Here is a 21,629-nt window from a genome sequence, read left to right on the forward strand (position 1 = left end):
ATCACAAGTACTTGAGTGATTTTTCCTGAAAACTTATCCTAAGGCAGAAAATAAATGTCATATAATTTAATAAGTTTCATGTCATGTTTTCATTATTTGTATGTGAATATGACAACAAACCACTTAACGGTGTACATATGTGTGTGGGTGAATACGCACACACGTGTGTTTTCTTTTCAGGAACAGTGACTGGTTCATACTTGTTTCCTGGGTTAGGCCTTTGGTTAAAAATAGATAATTTAGACAGAGCACACCAGCCAAGAGATTGTAGTAGTTATCCTGGATTTTGAAGCTGGATTTCCTAGGTTAAAATTGCAGCTTTGCCATGTAACTGTGTAACTTTGGGATGTTAATCAAACTCTTTAGTTCCCCCATCAGTAAAGTAAGGATAACAATAGTATCCATTTCATAGGAGTGAACAAAGAATTAAATGAGTTAATTCATATAAAGTACTTAGAACACTGCCTGGCTCATACAACGTTGTCAATAAATATTGCTTTATATACGGTTATAGCTGGAATATTTAGTAATACAATTGGCTCTGTTATATCAATGCATGTTTTTCCAAGAAACATGACATCATACAAAACATTTTGTAAACATAATTGATTCAAATAACAAAGGGGTTGGGAGGCTGGAGAGTTTCAGATTCACAATAATTTAATCATTTCTATCAAAAACTTCAATAATAAAAATCTATGTATGGCTGTAATTGAACATTAATCAAACCTGAGACAAACCAATCCAATATTTGGTTGAATGTTTCCATGAGATGGAATGAGGTTCTTTTCTCACCATCATGATCATAATCAGGAGCACTGTTCTTAACTAATCTTAACATTTTATCATTTTATCATCTTTGTTACAATTAAACAAAACCCCAAATCCTCAAATAAGGCAGTAGTACATTGGCTTAAAATAAATTCTTCAGCAAGTTAATTTCTATGTGCTTTAATTACTTATTTGTAAAATGGAAGTGATAACAGTATGTATCTCTTAGTGTTACTGAGAGGAATAAATGAGATAATGAAAGGTAAATTCATTACCAGAGTTTACAGCAAATAAAAAGCACACAATAAATGTTAACATGTATTATTATTATCAATAACAACTGAATATGCTTTCTATTTATTCAAGCACATAATATCCTAAATATTAAGGATATTTTCCTGAAGATGAAACTAAATGGCTACACTGATCAATTTTGTAAGGTTGGTTTTATTAAAACCCTTCTCTTGTTTGAGCAACAGATGGAATTATATAAAATGTGGATGGATTTGACTATCTGACTTGCTTTTTCTGATGTACTAAAAAAGGGAAAAGACCTTTCCTTGTGACAAAAATTATTCTTAGTGTATCACTAGTTATCAGAGAAATGCAAATCAAAACCACAATGAGGTATCACCTCATACCTGTCAGACTGGCTATCATCAAAAAGTCTACAGATAATAACTCTCCTATACTGTTAAGTAGGAATGTAAATTGGGCAGCCACTATGGAAAACAGTATGGTGTTTCCTTAAAAAACTAAAAATAGAGCTACCATACGTATGACCCAGCATTCCCACTCCTGGGCATATATCCAGAAAAAAAAACCCCTCTAATTCAAAAAGATACTTGTACCCCAATGTTCATAGCAGCACTATTTATTTACAAGAGCCAAGACATAGAAGCAATCTAAGTGTCCATCACCAGATGAATGGGTAAAGAAGATATGGTATATAAACACAATGGAATATTACTCAGTCATAAAAAAGAATGTAATATTACTATTTGCAGCAATTAGTATGAGGTTATCATACTGAGGGAAGTCAGATGAAGATAAATATTATATCACTTATATCTGGAATCTAAAAAATAGTACAAATGATTCTATATACAAAACAGAAACAGACTCACAGAATTAGAACTCAAACTTATGGTTACAAAGGGGAAAGGGGGGGATAAATTAGGAGTATGGGATTAACAGATACAACCTACTCTACATAAAACAGATGAGTAACAAGGATTTACTGTATAACACAGGGAACAATATTCGATATAATAACTTATAGTAGAAAAATAATTGGAAAAAATATATATATATAACTGAATCACTTTGCTGTACACCTAAAACTAACACAATATTGTAAATCAACTACACTCAAAGTTAAAAAAAGAGAAAAAAAGTATTCTTAGTGTCTTAGAAGAAGAAAAAAGAGCACAGTAAAAAAATCACAGGCCTTGTGCCCAAAGAGAGCAGGTATGTTTGCACCATACAGTAAGTTAAGTAATTTCAGGTAAATTTCTTAACTCTGTGTAACTTAGCCTTCTCATCAGTAAAACGAAAACTGAAAGGCAGAGTACTTCAAAAGCCACTGCCCCAATATCCTCAGCAATCTTTAAAATCATTGTAATGATAGAGAAACTGAGGTATTTATTCTAAATATCTGCTACATATCACTGTAAATTATTTTCCTCCAGAGTCCAGTGACATCCCATTAATCAGTGACAGAATTTATGTTCATAATGTGTTTAGTTCTTTTCTATTTGGATTTAAGCTATACTCAAGATAATTGCTTCGGTGTTTTTATCCTATATTCTCTAATTTTCAGAAACTACTTATGTTTCTTCTCTTGGTAATATCTTCTAACACTTTACACAAGATGTCAAGTTCTACATAGTGACCACAGAGTAAAAAATTTCTAAAAAGCTAGAGGTGGGGAAACGATTATGATTGTCATTTACTATGAATGAAAAAAAAGTGACTCTTATGTTTTATAAATCTATGAGAAACAGGGCAAATTCCAGGTAAATCTATCATTGTCATTCTACCTGTATTTCTAGGTCCTTTCTAGGTTTATTTTGTTTAGTTTGTTTGCCAATGCATTTACTAATGGCTACAAGCATTGGAATAACCATTAACACTGCTAAATTAAAAAGAACTCAGAAAATTTAAAGAGTGCCTGGAAACAAAGAGTGCCCAAAACTTCTTAAACTCTGTCTTTACAAGGTTGACTCTTTTTAAAAAAGAAAATTGACATCAACAATACATTAAATTGAAAAATATTTTTCCCAGTATACATACTTATAAATTTACTTCTTCCAACATATTTGTGTTTAGAATAATATCATGGCAGGGCTCTCCCTCCCCTCCTACAAAATCATACAGTTAACCTGTACAGTACTTTTTATTTAAAAATTAGCTATTCTAAGTTTCTCTTGTTTTAATCATTTTATTTTTAATTTAAGGAGGTTTTCATAATTTTATGAGAATTATGAGTGTCTGAACAGAAAATTATGTTAGTAATTTTCAGGCAATGAGTCTAATTCTCATTTGATTCTGTATTAGCAGAATATATATATAATATATATATATATATAACATGCAGATATTCTTCCCTTCAAAAATAATTCACTCATAGAAAATGTCTAGATGATTTTAAAGCAAATAGAATGAGTATTACGCAATGTAAAAACAATGAAAACAAAACACAAATCACTAATTTTCAGCCAATAAGTAGAAATGAAAAAATAGTTGTGTTTGATGAATCATCGATTTTCCTAAGTTTTTGTGTCATGACCTTTTTAACTCCCAAAATAATTAAGATTCTCAAAGACTATCAGTTTATATGAGTTATAGCTATCAATATTTATCATATTAGAAATTAAAATAACTGACATATTTTTAAAAGTACACTGTTGCTGCTACCTTGATCCCTGCTAAGATGCCCACAGTTACCTACCACTGCTTTTGCACCATCAGTGCCTATGTCAAATACAATCAAAATGGCAAATTTTATGTCAGAATTTTTATGAAAATAGTTTGGACACTGTGGAATCCCAAGAAAGGACTCAGGGATTCCACGTTTCCATGAACAGTGCTTAGAAAATGGCTGCACAAAGGGTTAATACTCCCCAAGACCTGTAAGAGACCGCCAACACAACTCCCTTTAACTTTTATCCTAAGCTATCCTGAAATACTTGAATCATTTACTAACTTCCTGAATTTCAAACTACACATACATAACATATAATTTCATTCAAAATTAAGTTAATATTAGTAAAGATTACTAGGAAGCATTTTAGTAGAATATTATCAAATATGTATTCTCAGAATCAAAATGGGACAAAATATTAGAGAAGAAGAGATAAATGCTTTCCAGATAGAAACTTTCCAGTTTCTTCATATTCTCTACATTTGGGCTTTGGGAATGGGAGTTTTCTTCCTTCCTTCCTTCATTTCCTTCCCTCCTTTTTTTCCTTCTGTTTCTAGGCCTATCTGTTCTTTTGTTCATTTTACTGCATTAGAATACGGATTCAATGGAAAAGTCCCTGATATACGGGATTGTTTTTGATCTGTTATAATTCATAAGAGAAATACAAGACATGATGTAATGAATCTGTCAAGGAAGCAAAGGAGAATACTCAAATTGAAAAACTCATGTCTACATACACAGTTATTGCAGAACATTTATTCAGCAATGTACATACAAAAACTGCCACTGGCGTTTCTTCTTCTACTGCTATTGAAAGAGTTAACTTCACCAGGATTAAACACAACAAAAACAAAGGCCTTTTTGTATACTGTAAAATCCCCTGAAGTGATACTGATATAAACTGAAACATAACTTTTCCGGAAAGGTGAGAAACAATTCTCCCTCCCTGCCTCTTTTTCTTTTTTTTTTTCCCGCATGTTCTTGATGTGACTATGATATGTGAAAATGTAATATTGCTAAAATGGTGCTGGAAGATTAAAAGTAAAACTTAAATACTCAATTAATCAGAAAAAAATTACTCCTACTTTATACATTTAACATCTCTCCTTGATAGAAAACTCTAAAGAGGGTACTTCTTAAATGTGTAGATTCATGATCTTTGATTCTAACATAATTCAAAAGGCAAGCAACATATTTATGTCCATGCCTCCAGGAATAACTGCTAGTATTTCTTTGATAACATCCCCATTGAAACACCCACTAAATCTAACTTGACTTCAAATATTCAGGTTTTAGCTTAAAAAAGTAATGCATGAAGGATGGACACAAAGACAGAAAACAGACTAGTCATTGCATGGGGTGGAGAAGGAGATGGGGATTAACAACAATGGGCGTGAAGAAGCTTACTGTGGTGATGTAAATGATCTAAAACTGACTTATGGTGATGATTGTATCACTTGGTAAATTTACTAAAAAAAAAAATCACTGTACACTCAAAATGCGTGAATTTGATATATAAAAATGCTTCAATAAAGTTATATTTAAAACTGAATACACTGAATGAAAGAAGCTAGACACCAAAAAGCATATACTATATGAATCCATTTATTTAAATTACAAAATGAGCAAAATAATTTAAGATGATAGAAGTCCCAATAGCAGCAAATCTTGGTTGAGGGGAGGATGGCTGATATAAAGCACAAGGTGTGGTGTCTGAGGTACCCTTAACGTTCTGTCTTTACTTAGTTGTTGTTAGATAAGCTTGGTTTGTGAAAATTCACTGAGTTGTACACTTATCATGTGTGCAATTTTCAGTATATATATTATACCTCAATAAATCACTGTATTTCATATACATATATACATGCTTGTTCAAAATTCCTTTTCAACTAAAAAAATATGGACAACTTTATGCAGAATAAGGCTGTTATGCCACATGTTTAAAATATTTGTCATAAAAAGCTGGCATGAAGATATCATTACATATGATATTCAAACTTCCCACATTTAGATGGAATCTATGTCCAATTTATAAGAAGGACTCCATTCGGAGCTTTTAATGACAAGGGAATAGCATCCAGGCTAGTTTATCATCGAATTGTCAAGGTGTACTGGGTCTATAGGGATGGATGATGGTGGAGGGCTGGCTTCAGGCACGTTTGGAAGAGGGCCTAGAGAGAGTAAGCTGTGCACAGCAGACACCAATAAGCTTGTGAAGCCATGACAGAAAAGGATGGGTGAAGGGTTACTGAAGAGAAGCTGTTTCCCACGATCTTTTTTGGCATTCATCCACTTATATATCTAATATCACTTTGGTCTCTTCCGGTTCCACTAACGCTGCAATCCTTCAAGGACGAGCCTAACACATTCTCTTCAGTGAATACTCCCTAATATCATCTAGGTAAAAGAGTATTCCTTCTTGTTTTGAACTCTTCAATAAATGTAACTGAGATAAAAATAAATTACTGAACAAATGATATAGCTATTTGTTTCTTATTGGCCAAAAAAATACAGTTTTGTGGACAGGAACCATGCCAGACTTATTTAACCGCCAAACTGCAGAGTAATTGTCATAGTGAACGGCATATCATGGACTTTCAGGTATTGGTGGAATTAATAAATGCAAGTTTTATCAACCAGACTTCAATAAAAAAGATTGAAGAGAAAAAAAATGCAAGTATTTCCATTAATAGCTGAAGAAAACATAAACACCTCAGCTGCATTAAAAATGTAAAATTTCTGTAGTTATCGGTTGCCAACAGTCATTTTCACATTTATATTCAAAAGCTATAGGTACTATCTTTTTAAACTTTTAAGTATATATAGTAAAAAGAAACAAAAATGACTCAGAAAATAAAGATAAGAAAGTTTTTAAATGGCATGACAAAATTGGACGGTGTATTTCTAAATTTATACATATATTTGATTTGATTTGTAATATATATATATTTGGTTTGATTTGAAATATATACATATATATGCATATATTTGATTATTACATATTAAAAGTTAGTTTTAGGTAAGATAACAGAAACTCTGCCCTCTAGAAGCCTACAGTTTACACAAGAAAATTGTCTAAAATATGATACTACACATTTATTGTTTGGATGCAAAAATGATGGATGTAGATGATAACAGGTGAGTGGCCTCAGAAGTTCTGAGAAGGATAAATAAATGTGTTCTAGTAGTATAATGAAAAAGTCTTCTGGTAGTATAATGAAAAAAGTAAAGCACAGAACACTCAGAGAAATCGGGGACAGAATGGCATGAGAACACACTTAGATTTGAGAACACCAGGCTCAATCTGAAAGGCAGTGAGGAAACTGACTTCTCTAGAGCAGATATCAGATTGCATAGTTCTACTGGGGAAAAAAAATGTGGAAATCACATGTCATACCCTTTCTGATTCAAGTCCCCAATTTTTCACACCTAACTAACATGTTAGTATACAGTTTTATTTATGCATTCATTCGATGTGTATTCAAACATCTGCATGAATAGAAGTCCCAATAGCCTGTGACATCTGTCTAATTTATGAGGCTGAAGTAAGTTAGGAAGCGTTTTTAACAAGGTTATGCAAAGACACACAAATAAATTTTTGAGTTTAGTGATAATCCTCCCATGTAGAGACATGCTTAAAACTTTTAGGCTGATATAATATCTTTCTAGAAGTTTAAATGAAAGAAAACACAATAATCTAAAACACCTTTTGGAAAAGATTTTTTCTACTATTATTTTAATTCAAACACATTATTTAAACTGTTGACATCATAATTAATATTATGTGCCCACATCATAATTAGTAATTATGAACATTATTTAACATGCTATCATTGGCGTGACAGTGAGAGTTCATTATAAAGCAGCTTAAGTGGAAGTGATCATCCCATATCTTGGTAGCTTACAAAATGGGACTAGATTTCTTCTCTCCATTTATTTTGGACAAGTGTAAATGTAGTACATTTAATGGTCTAAATACAAGCAAGAAACTTGCCTCCATGGAGAATCAACCACAGCTATTTTAACTGACAATTCTTAGTTGAGAACCCCCCAGGAAGGCTTCTACAAATGATTTACTCAGGGTGCTTAAAGCAATTTTACTCTGCAGATTTGTCACTTTACAGATGCATCCCATATAATTCAGTAGCTCCAGAGGATCCACTGTAACTATTTTTTGCAATAATTATAAGATTAAGGGCTTATTTTGGGAGCCATTAATAATATCAATGAAAGGATTAAGACAATTCTGGTGAAAATCATATAGAGATCAAAAAGCTAGTGAAGTTAATGCTTCTGCTACATTTTAAATGAAAACCTAATCACAGAAAAGCAGAAAATCCTCCTCAACCCACTTCCCGAATGGATTCTGAAGAATCCTGTGTTTGGTTTTCTGACTGAAACAAATAAAATAACAATTTAGTCATGGTGCCCATTCCATACTACCTATGGAATAACCACTCCTGAAAGATGATTGTAACACCTACAGGCAACAAAATGATTAGATTTCTTTTAGGTATAACGTCAGAGAATTTAGCCATAGTTGGAGGTATGTCAATATATAACAACAAGAGACAACAAGAAGAACCAAATGCAACCAAACTTAAATCAAATGGAATCGCTAATTTTAAAATCTTATTTCTCATTAACACTCACCTTAGCATGAGCCAGCATTTTAGAAATAGACAAATAAAAGCTCTCAGATTTGCCCAGAGACCACTATCCTTCAAGTATACCTCAGATGCTCTGATCATCAAAATCCTGGCATGTGATAATTTCTTTGAATAATTTATACGACAGAAATTTATAAAAATATTGACTATCAATGTAAATATCAGAATTTTAAGTATCAAGAAGGTTAAAAATAAGGCAGGCTTTCTTAAGTACAAGAAAGATAATCCTCAAAATCCACTGTCTTTGCTTTTATAATTCAATTCATTTTTACATATGTTTGATCTCCCCCATATTTTAAGAAGTCCTTAAACAAAAGAAAGAGATGCCTAAATAGAAATCCTAATGAAAAACAAATTTACTAAGTAAATCATATATTGATTAAGTTTTTAAAAATTACTTTGTGAGCAAGTAGTCAGAAAGTATGAAGGCTTTTCATAAATGAATGACTCTGTCACTGATTTCTGAGAAATCATAAGTGAACAAATATTTGAGATATATTTAATATTTAACTAATTTATCAAGAAATTTTAATGTAAACTTTCTATAGTATAGATTCTAATTGACCAGTCTCTTTAGAATTGAAGATTTTTTTTACTTATCCGGTGATATTCTATGGTACTTTATACTACTTTACTATGGTAATATTTCAGATAGTTTAAATGTATTAAATAAATTAATTTATATACTAGATATCAAAGTAATATTTTTATTGTTTTCCAAGGCCAAATAATCATTACTCAATAGTCTTTATCATTTTTTGATTAATAGTTATAAAATTGCCTCTGAATTTAAATTTTACTCTTTTTCCCACACTAATGGAAATCAATGTTAGCAGTAAAATAATTTTTCTGTAATTTCTGGAGAAAATTACATAATTCTGTTTATGAAAACTGAAAAATAAATTTAGTTTCTCAACTAATGAACTCAGTTCTAGAGAATACAGAATAGAACACATGAAACAATAACTAATCTAATACATTCTAATATTTTCCAAATGCCATTTACAATTTCTAGCACTAGCATTTTAGTGATATAGGGAATAGTTTGATATTGAAAAAGTAGTTCAAAGTATCCTAAAGTACACAATTTTATGTGTACCTATGCTCAGTATGTCACACAGATGCATGTTGAGAGTTTATATTAAATGCACAAAGAATATTAGAAATATCATACCTTTGAGACATAATCTTATAGGCATCAGGCAGATAGCATCGTATATTCTCCATCTGAGCAGGGTCAGAGTCACAAATTTTGTCATCAGTCCTCCCATAGTTGGCACTTTCAATCATGATGACATCTGTTCCTGGACAGCGGAGTTCTATGGGGTAGCTCTCACAGGAGAGCTCTCTGCGGACCACAGCCATCGGAATTGGGGCACGGCTGAAAGCTACCAGGAGGAGGAAGAAAAATAAGTCATCTTTGTTACATAGAAAGGAAAAGTACCCATTTCTGATATACTAATATAAAGGAATACAGCAGTTGCAATTCATAATTTTAACTAAAAGTAGACTATCTCTCATTTCAGTAACTTGACAGAATTTTTAAAAATCTAGCTATAACAATTATTTCTTAGAAACCTTATCTCACAGGTATTTTTCTTATAAATGGAACAAAGCACTCTGGATTTTCTAAAACACTGGCTGGTATGTGAGGTAAAGACTATAGAGAAATATCATGCAGTTTGTAAAACAAGATTCTCAGATTAACCTCAGGAATACTCTGTGTATTTGTTTTGTTTTTTAATAGAAACCATGAACAACAACAAAAAACGTACTGCTCTTGAGTTTATATATACTTATTTAAATAATCTATTTCAATTTTGAAACAGTTTCATTGTTTCAGGTAATAACATAATCAGTATATTTTTTGAGTTAATTATAGAAATAGTGAGTGTTCTTTAAGAAAATAGAGATTTGTAAGGAGACAAATTAAATTTTCCTTCAGCTCCCTTCCCACACCGTCAAGAGGTAAGCAGTTAAAAATGTGGTGACTTTTCTATTAGAACTGTCTACAGAAAAAAAAAAAACATTGTATATTTCTTCCCATCCCTCTTTTAATTTTCTTAAGTAACTTTTAATCGGGTAGTGTCACATTACACACATTGTTTCATATCTTGATTTATTTTACTTATTAATTTAACAATATATGGTGGAAGTCTTTTCATTCCTATGTTGTATCCCTCATTTTTAATGGCTACATTACATATACATATAAAACATTATTTAATTGGTCTTATGTTAATGGGCACTTAGAAATGATTGACATGTATACACTGATGTGTATAAAATGGATGACTACAAAGAACCTGCGTATAAAAAAATAAATAAAATAAAATTCAAAAAACAAGAAATGTCCCAGTGTTTTTGTGTCATAATACTGCAAGAAGTATAAACTTACCTGTGTGCCTTGGCTATAATATTTTAGAAAAAATATAACTATCCAAATATATTTTACAGTATATGTTAATAAATGAAACTGATGAAGGCATAAATATATTTGAAATTTGGCAAATATCAACAACTAGATGTCCAAAAATTTTAATAAAAATGTACACTTCCACCAGCAGTACTTTCCTCTTCAAAACTACACATTACCAATTCCTTTATATTTTGCCAGTGTGATAGACAAAGAATGATATAACGTCCTTATTTGAATTTTCACCACTTTATTTATACAATGAAATATATTTCCATGTTTCTTGACCCTTCATCTTTTTTTATTATACATTGTTATTGTAAAAGTTGTTTGGATAGAAGAAAATTGAAAAGTTGTCCTTTATACTTGTGGCAAATATGTTTTTCTAGTTTGTTGTTTGGTTTCATATGTTTGCTGAATATAAATATTTCATTTTTATACAGCAAACTGTCTATCTTTTCACGTCAGATTTAACAGTTTCACAATCCAAGACTGTGAATATAATCAGTACATTATTGGAAAACAGTCAAATGTTTAATTGTAAAAACTCAACAAGTCTTCTTTTAAAAGCACATAATTGAAATTCTTAAATTCTTTACCAACCAGCTAGTAAGGTGATTTTCACATAAGAGAATTAATTATAGAGATAAATACATGATAGCTATAAATTTGCATTGACAGTTGATTAACTCACTAATGCTGGCACATACATAAAAATGTATTTAAATAAATACATTCACCTTTTCTTATGGCTTTTTTAGTAAGCATGAAATGTGGAAAGCAAAGAAGGGAGGAGAGAAGCAAGAAAGTGTAAAAAGAGTGGGAATAGGGAAAAAGAGATTTTATTACTATAAATATTTTCACTTGAAACTCTACAGAAAATATTGATTTGGTTTATGAAACCATACCTATTATTTCAAAATAGAAAATGACATTAGTTTTTATACCATTTCTATACCATTTTGGAAAAACTATACATGTACCAAAGACCACACGCATAACTTCCGAATAGGTCACTCAAGCTGCACTGCACAGTTAATTCCATTCTGGTTGTCATTCAACATCTTTCTTGTTTTGTCCTCAATCCCCCTCAAACACAGACAGACAGATACACACACGCAAACACACACACCTGAATCTAGCACATCCACAGCACTGATCAAAGAGAGTTAACACAAAGATTGGTGGTAATAATTATTTTTTTTTATAAATTTATTTTATTTTTGGCTGCATTGGGTCTTCGTTGCTGCAAGCGGGCTTTCTCTAGCTGTGGTGAGTGGGGACTACTCTTTGTTGTGGTGCACAGGCTTCTCATTGCGGTGGCTTCTCTTGTTGAAGGGCACGGGCTCTAAAGCGCAGGCTCAGTAGTTGTGGCGCACAGGCATAGTTGCTCCGCGGCATGTGGGATCTTCTCGGAGTAGGGCTCGAACCCATGTCCCCTGCATTGGCAGGCAGATTCTTAACCACTGCGCCACCAGGCAAGCCCGGTAACAATACTTTTAAAGTTTGTTCCTGAGTCAACATTTTGACAGGGTAGTCTTTGGTATAGCCATTTTTTAAAAATCAGATTGAAACTGCTTCCAAACATTGAGTTGATCTTGCTATATTTTGTTAACCTAACCTATTAAGTCATATTGTTAAAAAACAAGTTAGTTTAACAAAGAAATAAAAATAAGCAAATAATAAAGTCAAAGCATTGTTTGACTAAGTGGACAATTTGGTTGATTAAACTCATCAGTCCATTTTGCTAAAACGCGTACACAGACATAGCTTTAATTTAGGTCTTAACTGTCAAAAACATGATTTAGAACCAGACAGTGGCAAAGTCAACTAAAATGTCGAAGGCAAATTTCCCATGTATCTCGTTTGAGCCTATAAGGATTATTCAAAAGTTATAGATATGGAAATTTTTACAGGGTACTAGGGTTGATTTGTGGATGCTTTCTTCCATTTAACATATAATTGCATTAGTATCAGTAACTCAGTGATAAATTGCATTCCTGAATAATGAATGCTTTGTTTAAAGGAATGTATTACTGGAAACTATTCTATAACATATCTAATTAGCTATTTAAATTATTTTAATTACATTGCTAAATGCTTTAATCATCAACTAAAGTCCAATGGAAAAATATGCTTAAGTTAAAAGATTTTTGTTGTTGTTGTTTTGTCTTTCTTACCATTCAGTTACCATGCTAACAACGGAGAGACTTTGGTTACTAGAGAAAACAACTAAGACACGGAAAATGTCAACAATTCAATGCAAGTTAGCCAGTGAAATAATACGGGGAAAAGATGGCATATTCTTTTTTTTTTTTTCTTTTTGTTTTTTGATACGCAGGCCTCTCACTGCTGTGGCCTCTCCCGTTGCGGAGCACAGGCTCTGGACGCGCAGTCTCAGCGGCCATGGCTCACGGGCCCAGCCGCTCCGCGGCACGTGGGATCTTCCCGGACCGGGGCACGAACCCACGTCCCCTGCATCGGCAGGCGGACTCTCAACCACTGCGCCACCAGGGAAGCCCAGATGGCATATTCTTGAGGTCCTTCTCATTTTCATACCATGAGTTAATTTGTGGTAACAAAGAACAGAGTGTCACCTATTAGGTGTGTAACAGACATTGGCTGAATAAATGGGAAAAGCTTCAGATGTGAAATTTGGTAGACTGCTGTTAAGATGCTGCACTTTGGAACTACCCACTGACCATGGGACTAAAAGGACGCAAATGAAACTAAGCTTCTCTGCTAAGGACGTCCAGAACCTCAGGAATTGCCCAAGTTCCATGCAGAACACATCCCTAATTAAAAGTGCTCCTGACCAAGGATTAAACAACAGGAGAATTAGCTCCCGGTTCTTGCTTACTTGTTTCTGCACAAATCACTCTTATTCTTCCTTTTCTGAGACCTCAGCCAATCTGTTGTTAAAACTTCTTGTTTTTTGTTACTCTCTTCTTGGGCTTTCCTACTGCAATCCTCAAAATGCTTTAAATTCTTGACTCAAAATGCTTTAAGTTCTTGGTGGATGTGGGTTATGATAACTAAAGATACCAGTCTAAAGATGGGGTAAGAGTGGGAGCAGGGTGCTAAAAGCTGATGACCAGAGTCAATTGATTCCTCCTGGACTCAAGGACAGGGGTCAGAGATTTGCTAGGATAACCCTAGGGCTTTACAGGGTAGCATTCAAAGAAGGGAGTGCTACTTGAGACATAGGATTTTAGGACAAAGGATATCAATAAGTAAAAGACTAAACACAGATTAAGAGGTAAGCAGCCAGTTAGTTGGTTGAGGGCATTAACCCAGTATAATTAATTAAGTTTTTAAACATGTTGAATTTAAGGTGTCAGGATAACACTCAGGAACGTTTAATTTTCATTTGGGTTCATGAGGCTAGAATGTATGAGTAGACTATAGTCTAAAACCATGGTAATAACAGTAAGTAGCTGAAGAGGATAGATGTAGAGGAGAATAAATGCAGAAGGTGGAGTATCAGTAGCCACTGAAGAAATGTAGAAGAGCGTACTACTTAGTTGATGATCATATATATAACATAGAGAAAAGCACTGTGTATCTATTTAAGGAAGATTTTCATTTAGATTTTCACTAAATGGACAATATGCCTGCCACTGCTACTTAGTTTTAGGACAGATGAATCAAGCACTTATATATATCTCTCCCTGGGCCAAGCCTTCAATGCACTGTTCAAATCTGGTTTTCCATGGATTGTTTTACATATTCAATGATCCACTCAAAAATAAATGGTGCAGTCTATTCTCTATGAGGCAGAAACTAAAATCTTCAGCGTGCCCTATGTGTCTGTTTGTTGTGATATTAAAAACTATTAGCAATACAGCTTATATTTTTATTTATTTTTCATTTCCTTACTTTTATACTTTGTTTACCCCAAATCCCATGTATTAAATAAAATTAAATTTACTAAGAAAAAATTTTAAGCATAGATAAGAAAATGCAAATTAAAAGGCTATTTTGCAGCGGTAAAGATAAAACAGTTGCTTTAAATGGGTAATGACAGAGAACATATTTGACCTATGTTTAGAGACAAAAAAAATTACATGATTTGATGATTGGTTGAACATGAAGGGTAAAAGTGAGGGTACAAGGATGACTACCAGGTTTCTGGCATAAGCAAGTGATTAGATTGTAGTGCCATGAACAAAATCTAGTAGGAAGTTGAATACAGGTCAGTGATTTAGAAGAGAGATCTTCATAAATTTGAGAATTGTAAGGTAGTTCTCAAACCAGAGCAGTAGATAAGATAACCCATGGAGGGAGAAAGATTGTATTAAACATGTACACGTGGCAGTTTTAAAATACGTTCATAATTCCTTGCTACTTCTCCATTTTTTTTCCCTTTCCTCTTGAATGTGGGCTTTACTTAGTGACTCACTTCTAATGGACACAGCCTGGTAGAAAGTGTGTGATTTCCAAGAGCAGTTCATTAACAAGACATTGCAGCTTTAACCTCTCTTGAATCACTCACTTTGTATAAAGCCGGTCACCAAATCTTGAGCACATTCAAGCAGCCCCAAGGAGAGGTCCAGAAAAGGATGAACACTATGCTGACAGCCAGAATGAACTTGCAAGGCCGGCAAGTGAGGCATCTTGGAGGCTGACCCTCCAGCCACAAGAAACCCTTCCTTTGGGTAACTACAACCCTATGAGAGACCTGGAGTCAGAACCAGCAAATTAAACTATTCCCAGATTCCTAACCTAAAAAAAACACAGAAGATAATAAACGTTTACTGTTTTAAGCCACTAAGTTTTGGGCTATATATTACTAATACAGTGCAGAATCAATTATGAAGGAATGTTTAAAGAGTGGACATTGAAACTGTTGGATGATACTGAAGAATTACCAAATCAATAAAAGAAAAATACTATGAATGACCCACACAGAGTCTAATATTACCATCCCTTTGCTTAAACATAGTTTGGGCCGTTAATTTAAAAAATATAACATTCCATATATATATAATTTATTATACACATATTTTATATTATGCATTATATATAATACATAAATAATCCAGGTTCAGCACTAAAAACAGATTACTAATAGGTGTTAAGTTTTTTCCCCCCCCTGTATCCCAATGATCATAAGAAGGGGAAAAAAAGCCTCTTTTGAAAACTTTAAAATAAAAAGAAAATAGATCTGGTTCCTTATGAGAAAGAAGTAAATTAAACTATTTGTAGGTCAAGGCTAATGATTTTAAAGGTGTTTCTTAATTATAGAGAAGGACACTTACATATCTGGAAGTGGGTTACTGCCTATAATAAAGTATTGGCAATGCCTTTTAAAAATTCTTCATTACTTAAATGCTGCCAAAAAGCAAATATTCCCAATTTTAAGTTTCAGCAGAACCTATGACATAATTTTCTTAAATATAAGTATTTTCTCTGTGCTGTTTTACATGCCAACACACTTATCCAAATTTTAAAAAATGTGCTCTGAAAATCTAGTCTGAAATGTTTGGCAGCAAAAATAACACTGGAAATCCAGTGAAATATCAAACTATCATCTACTTTCTATAAAAGTACATCTACTACCAGTAAGCATCTAATATACTGAATTTCAAAAGTCTATTTCGACAAAGAATACATATAATTTAAATACTTTAGTATTTAATTAAGTGTAACACAGTGACAATTAAAATTGACACCATAAAGAAACAACCAAAGGCAATTATGTTCTGAGGTCAGAAAGAAAAGCATGAAATTTAGAATTTCTGAAATTACAGGGAAAAAATGTCCTAATGAGAGGAATGTCATAAAACAATTACTGTAAAGCTATCCTTCTGACTTATGGAGCTTCAGCACGAGGGTAACATTAATCATTCTTTTTGAGGCTATATATACGAAATGGTGACCTTTAAGTGACATTATCCACATGGAGGTTGCCTAAAAAATGTAGCAAGTGTTTGAATAAATGAACTCATATCTACTTGTTATAAGTTTTCAACATTTAATAAAATTATACTCTACATTGTCTTCCAATTATATTCATGAGGGACAAAAATTTTTAAAACTCAGTCAAACTTCACATATCACTATTATCACAGCCTTTTCCTAAATGTCAAAAACACCAAACTGGCTGTTCGAAGTGTTCTTAAGAGTAAAATTATAATTTCAAGATAAACAAGAATCCAGTAAAAAGAATTATACAATTCAAAAGAAATTTTAAAAGATATGCCAATTTAACTCTAAATCTATATTTATCAGTTACAATGTGGCTGCTGGGAGTTACTAAACACAAGACATGGATATTGTTTAAATTCTCCATCCACATTGGTGATTATCTCAGGCCTCGGAGTGGTCCTATACAGAATGGGGTTCCAAAAGTCTGGCAGAAGGAGCTTCAGAGGTATCATATGAAATCAAGAAAATGATAAACAGTCGTGTGCGATGGTTAATTTTATGTGTCATTGTGACTGGGCTAAGGGATGCCCAGGTAGCTGCTAAACCATTATTTTTGAGCATCTCTCTGAGGGCATCTCTGGAAAAGATTAACAAAGATTAGCATTTGATTCTGTAGACTAACAGAGATCACCCTCACCAATTTAAGGTGGTCTGGTGAGGGCCTGAATACAACAAAAAGGCAGAGGAAGAGTAAATTTTCTCTCTGCTTGAACTGGGATAACTATCTTCTGCCTTCTAACATTGATGCCCCTTGCTCTGAGGCCCTCAGACATACGCCAGAGCCTACACCAGTGGCCCTCTGATTTTCAGGTTTTTGAGTACGGGTTGGAACTACATCACTGGTTTTCCTGGGCTGCCAGCTTGCAAACAGCAAATCATGGGACTTCTCAGTCTTCATAATTGTGAGTCAATCCCTCATAATAAATCACTTCATATTGACCTAGATAGACAGATAGATAGATAGATATAGACAATATAGATAACTGTGATATGTGAAAATTGACAGTTTAGAAATTTCATGTCATGAATATAACTGGAAAACAATCTAGAGAACCCTAATAATGTGAGTGTAGCAAAATCCCCAAAGGCAAAAGACAGCATCGATGATTACTAAAACCCAAAGATTATAGAATAATGCCAACAAGATCAGATGGGTGAAAGCTCACAGCAGGGGAGAGCCGATGGACAGATGATCCAGAGCAAAAGTACTGAGAATCTTCCTAAGTGTCTCCATTTCACTCTAGAATCTTAGAGTTGAAGAGAGAGTGCACAACCTATGTAAGGTTTAACCATCATAAAGTACAATGAAAATGTGAAACAGATTACAAAGTAATGAAGCGATAAATTTGTTTAGTTTCTTAAGACAGATTTCTTGAAGGAAGCAAACTTGAGATGTCCTTTAAAGACAAAATAATATATGAATATAGGAGAAAAGATAACAAAATATTCCAGGCAGAAATTCTGAGCAAAGAGAGCTATATTCAGCATTTTGAGTGAGGATCTCAAAGAGATATCTGTACCCCCTTGTTCATTACAGCACTACTCTCAATAGCCAAGATATGGAAACAACCTAAGTATCCATCGATGGATAAATGGATAGAGCAGCTGTGGTGTATATATATATATATATATATATATATATATATATATACACACAATGGAATATTATTAAGTCATGTGAAAAAAGGAAATCCTGCCATCTGTAACAAACAATGATGAACCTTCAGGAAATTATGCTAAGTAAGGTAAGTCAGACCAGAGAAAGACAAATACTGTAAGATACCACTTATATATGGAATCTAAAATAGCCAAACTCATAGAAACAGAGAACAAAATAGTGGTTTCTGGGGGTTGGGGGTTAAGGGAAATGGGGAGATGTTGGTCAAAGGGTTTAAATTTCCAGTAGTTGTAATATGGATAAGTTCTGAACATCTAATGTACAGCATGGTGATTATAGTTAACAAAACTGTATTATATACTTGAAAGTTACTAAGAACACTTAAATGTTCCCAACACAAAAAAATAAATGGCAATTATGTGAGGTGATGAAGGTGTGAATTAATTCTAATGTGGTAATCATTTCACAACATACATGGGTATCAAATCAACACGTTGTACACCTTAAACAAACACGATATTCTATGTCAATTATAACTCAATAAGTATGGGGAAAAGAAATTATATTCACAAGAGATTTGGGAGTAGATGGCAGACAGGAACTAAACAGCAGTCAAATCAGAAAGAGGCTTCAAATTAGATTCAGAATATAGTCCAAATACAGGGTAGTGGAAGATTACAGCATAAAAGAATAACATAATAATAATATTAATGAAATTAATCTTAAAAAGCACTAACAAATAATTATTCAAACAGATTAGATGAAAGATAACAGAGTCTGGAAATTGATGACACAAAAGGCGATATGATGATGGTAATTGCTAATACATATTGGGTGTTTTAATTTTAAAAGTATTTTATTTTTTTTAAAGTATCATTGCTAATGAGAACATACTGTGTAGCACAGGAAACTCTACTCAATGTACTGTGGTGACCTAAATGGGAAGGAAATCCAAAAAGAGGGAATATATGTATATGTTTAGCTGATTCATTTTGCTGTACAGTAGAAACTAACACAACATTGCAAAGCAACTATACTCCAATAAAAATTAATTTAAAAAAAAGTATCATTGTATTTCAAACTCCAAACTATAAAAGCTTGTCAATATTATCATCCCCATTTAGTGTACACCAGTTAAATATGGTTTAGCCCAAAATGCTAAGAATGTGAGGCATGAACTAGAGAGTCATACAAGTGAGAGAAAAGATGCAATGACTCTTCTTGTGTGTCACACAAACAGAAAGAACAAAGGAAGGGGAGTTCTGTCAGGAAATACATAAGGCAATGTGACAATATCACACTAGTTATCAATAATATAAAGTTTATGGATTGCCATTCCTTTGATGAAATGAAGCCTTATTTCCAAATATGAAATGCAAGTTAAATATTCCAATTACTGTGTCTGACAGGGGCCTTTTTTTTAATAGCACAAAACATAACAGCATAATATTATTATTTTAAGAATTTTAAGATTTCTTTCCTAACATTTTAATACATTTTAATATTGTATCACAAAAACTAATATGAAAATTTCCTTTGTGTGAAAATCTACTGCAGTTAAGATGGAAAATCACTACTTTACTTTTAAAATGTGACATTAATTCTCAAATGTAGTCATTATACTTTTACTGAAGTATATAAATATATGATTTTCTTTATTGCAAATAGCCAAATTTAAAGTTTATGTTATTCTTGTCATATAACAGAGAAAATCTGTAGTCATATAGATTTTAACAAGAAATATACAGTAAATTTAGAGAAGGATATATATAAGTTTTGAATAAACAGTGATGTCTCAAGTTAAGACTAAATGACATTTAATTTTGAAGGGAAGGAATTCCTGAACAGTGAATGAACTCTCTACTGCACTGCAAACGCGATTCAGAAATATACAAGCAGCACCTACTTACATTCGTCCCCTCCTCTCTCCCTGCAAACACACTATATTCCTTGGAAAGGATAAAGGGCTTTCAGTGGCTTAAAAGTTTTTGTTTTGTTTTATCCTTAAGGAAAGCAATGCTAAGACATTTTCTAATTCAGCAGGGTAAATCTTCTGCAGAAAAGACCTTGTAATAACCTCTTTGGTAATCTTCAATATTGAAAAACATATACAACAGGGTTTATAAATCCTTTATCCACAAGCTTTACAACAGCTTTCACATATATAAACTCACCCAGTCAGTGCTGAACACTAGTGTCTGTGTAATGCACCCGAAATTAGAACAATAAATCTAATCATAAAGACCCTGACCAAATCCTCATCTCCACATTGGTACAGTTTCTAGCCAAAGTTTCCTACTACCTGGATGCAGAAGCTAAAAGTTAAAATTCATTCCACTAGAATGTATTTGTTAGGAGTAAGTTTCCAAATTGATGATGTTGCTTGCAAAATGAAATGCTTATTCTTTTTTTTACTCCCAGTGAAAACTTTTATTAGCAATGTTTTAAAACAAATATATTTTAATTAAGAAGTTAACTAAACACTAAATACTGAATGTAAGTCCTGGCTTTAAATACAGTGAAATCTCTATTTGGTGATATCGGTAAATGAGGAATGTATTAACCAATCAAATCTCTCACCCTAGGAAAGTCCAGATACTTGCTAAATATGCAAACTGTAGGACAGGAAGAGTAGCCAGATAGTTTTTTTTCATAAATACTGATGACAATTTTTCCTACCAAGTAGGAAAAATAAGCAGTCAGAATGTGAAAAAAGGGACTTCCCTGGTGGCCCAGTGGTTAAGAATCCGCCTGCCAATGCAGGGGACACGGGCTCAAGCACTGGTCCGGGAAGATCCCACATGCCACGGAGCAACTAAGCCCGTGCGCCACAACTACTGAGCCTGTGCTCTAGAGCCCACGTGCCACAACTACTGAAGCCCACGTGCCTAGAGCCTGTGCTCGGCAAAAAGAGAAGCCTCAGCAATTGCAACGGAGAGTAGCCCCTGCTCACCGCAACTAGAGAAAGCCCGCTCGCAACGAAGACCCAACGCAGCCCAAAAAAAGGAATGTGAAAAAAGTTAGCCAAAATGAAAACATAAACCCTAGGCAAAACACACAAAAAACCTGAGCGCACACTGGGTAATTCTGGACACTAGTGAAGACTGAAAGTGAAATATGTTGGGCTGGGTCAGAAGTGAACTCTCACCTTTCCCCAACTTTGAGGCAAAGCCACCAGAAGGATTCTGAATAAACAATTTTTTCTCTTCTCTCTAACAACAATAAAAACAATAAAAATATTCTGAAAGGCAGAAAAGCACCTCACACACTTAAGTTTCAAAAGCCTTATGAACTGAC

At 33.3% G+C, this 21,629-nt stretch overlaps 1 protein-coding gene across 1 annotated transcript in view; it reads right to left on the reverse strand.

The window, feature by feature from the left end:
• Positions 1–21,629, reverse strand: part of ADGRL3 (adhesion G protein-coupled receptor L3) — an 868,464-nt gene that overhangs the window by 470,404 nt on the left and 376,431 nt on the right. Inside the window, exon 5 of the mRNA XM_049709340.1 lies at positions 9,542–9,755. Coding sequence (XP_049565297.1) covers positions 9,542–9,755 — 214 coding nt within the window. The remainder of the gene's footprint in view (positions 1–9,541; positions 9,756–21,629) is intronic.

Source organism: Orcinus orca, chromosome 4 (assembly GCF_937001465.1).
Source record: "Orcinus orca chromosome 4, mOrcOrc1.1, whole genome shotgun sequence".
NCBI classification, from domain to species: domain Eukaryota; kingdom Metazoa; phylum Chordata; class Mammalia; order Artiodactyla; family Delphinidae; genus Orcinus; species Orcinus orca.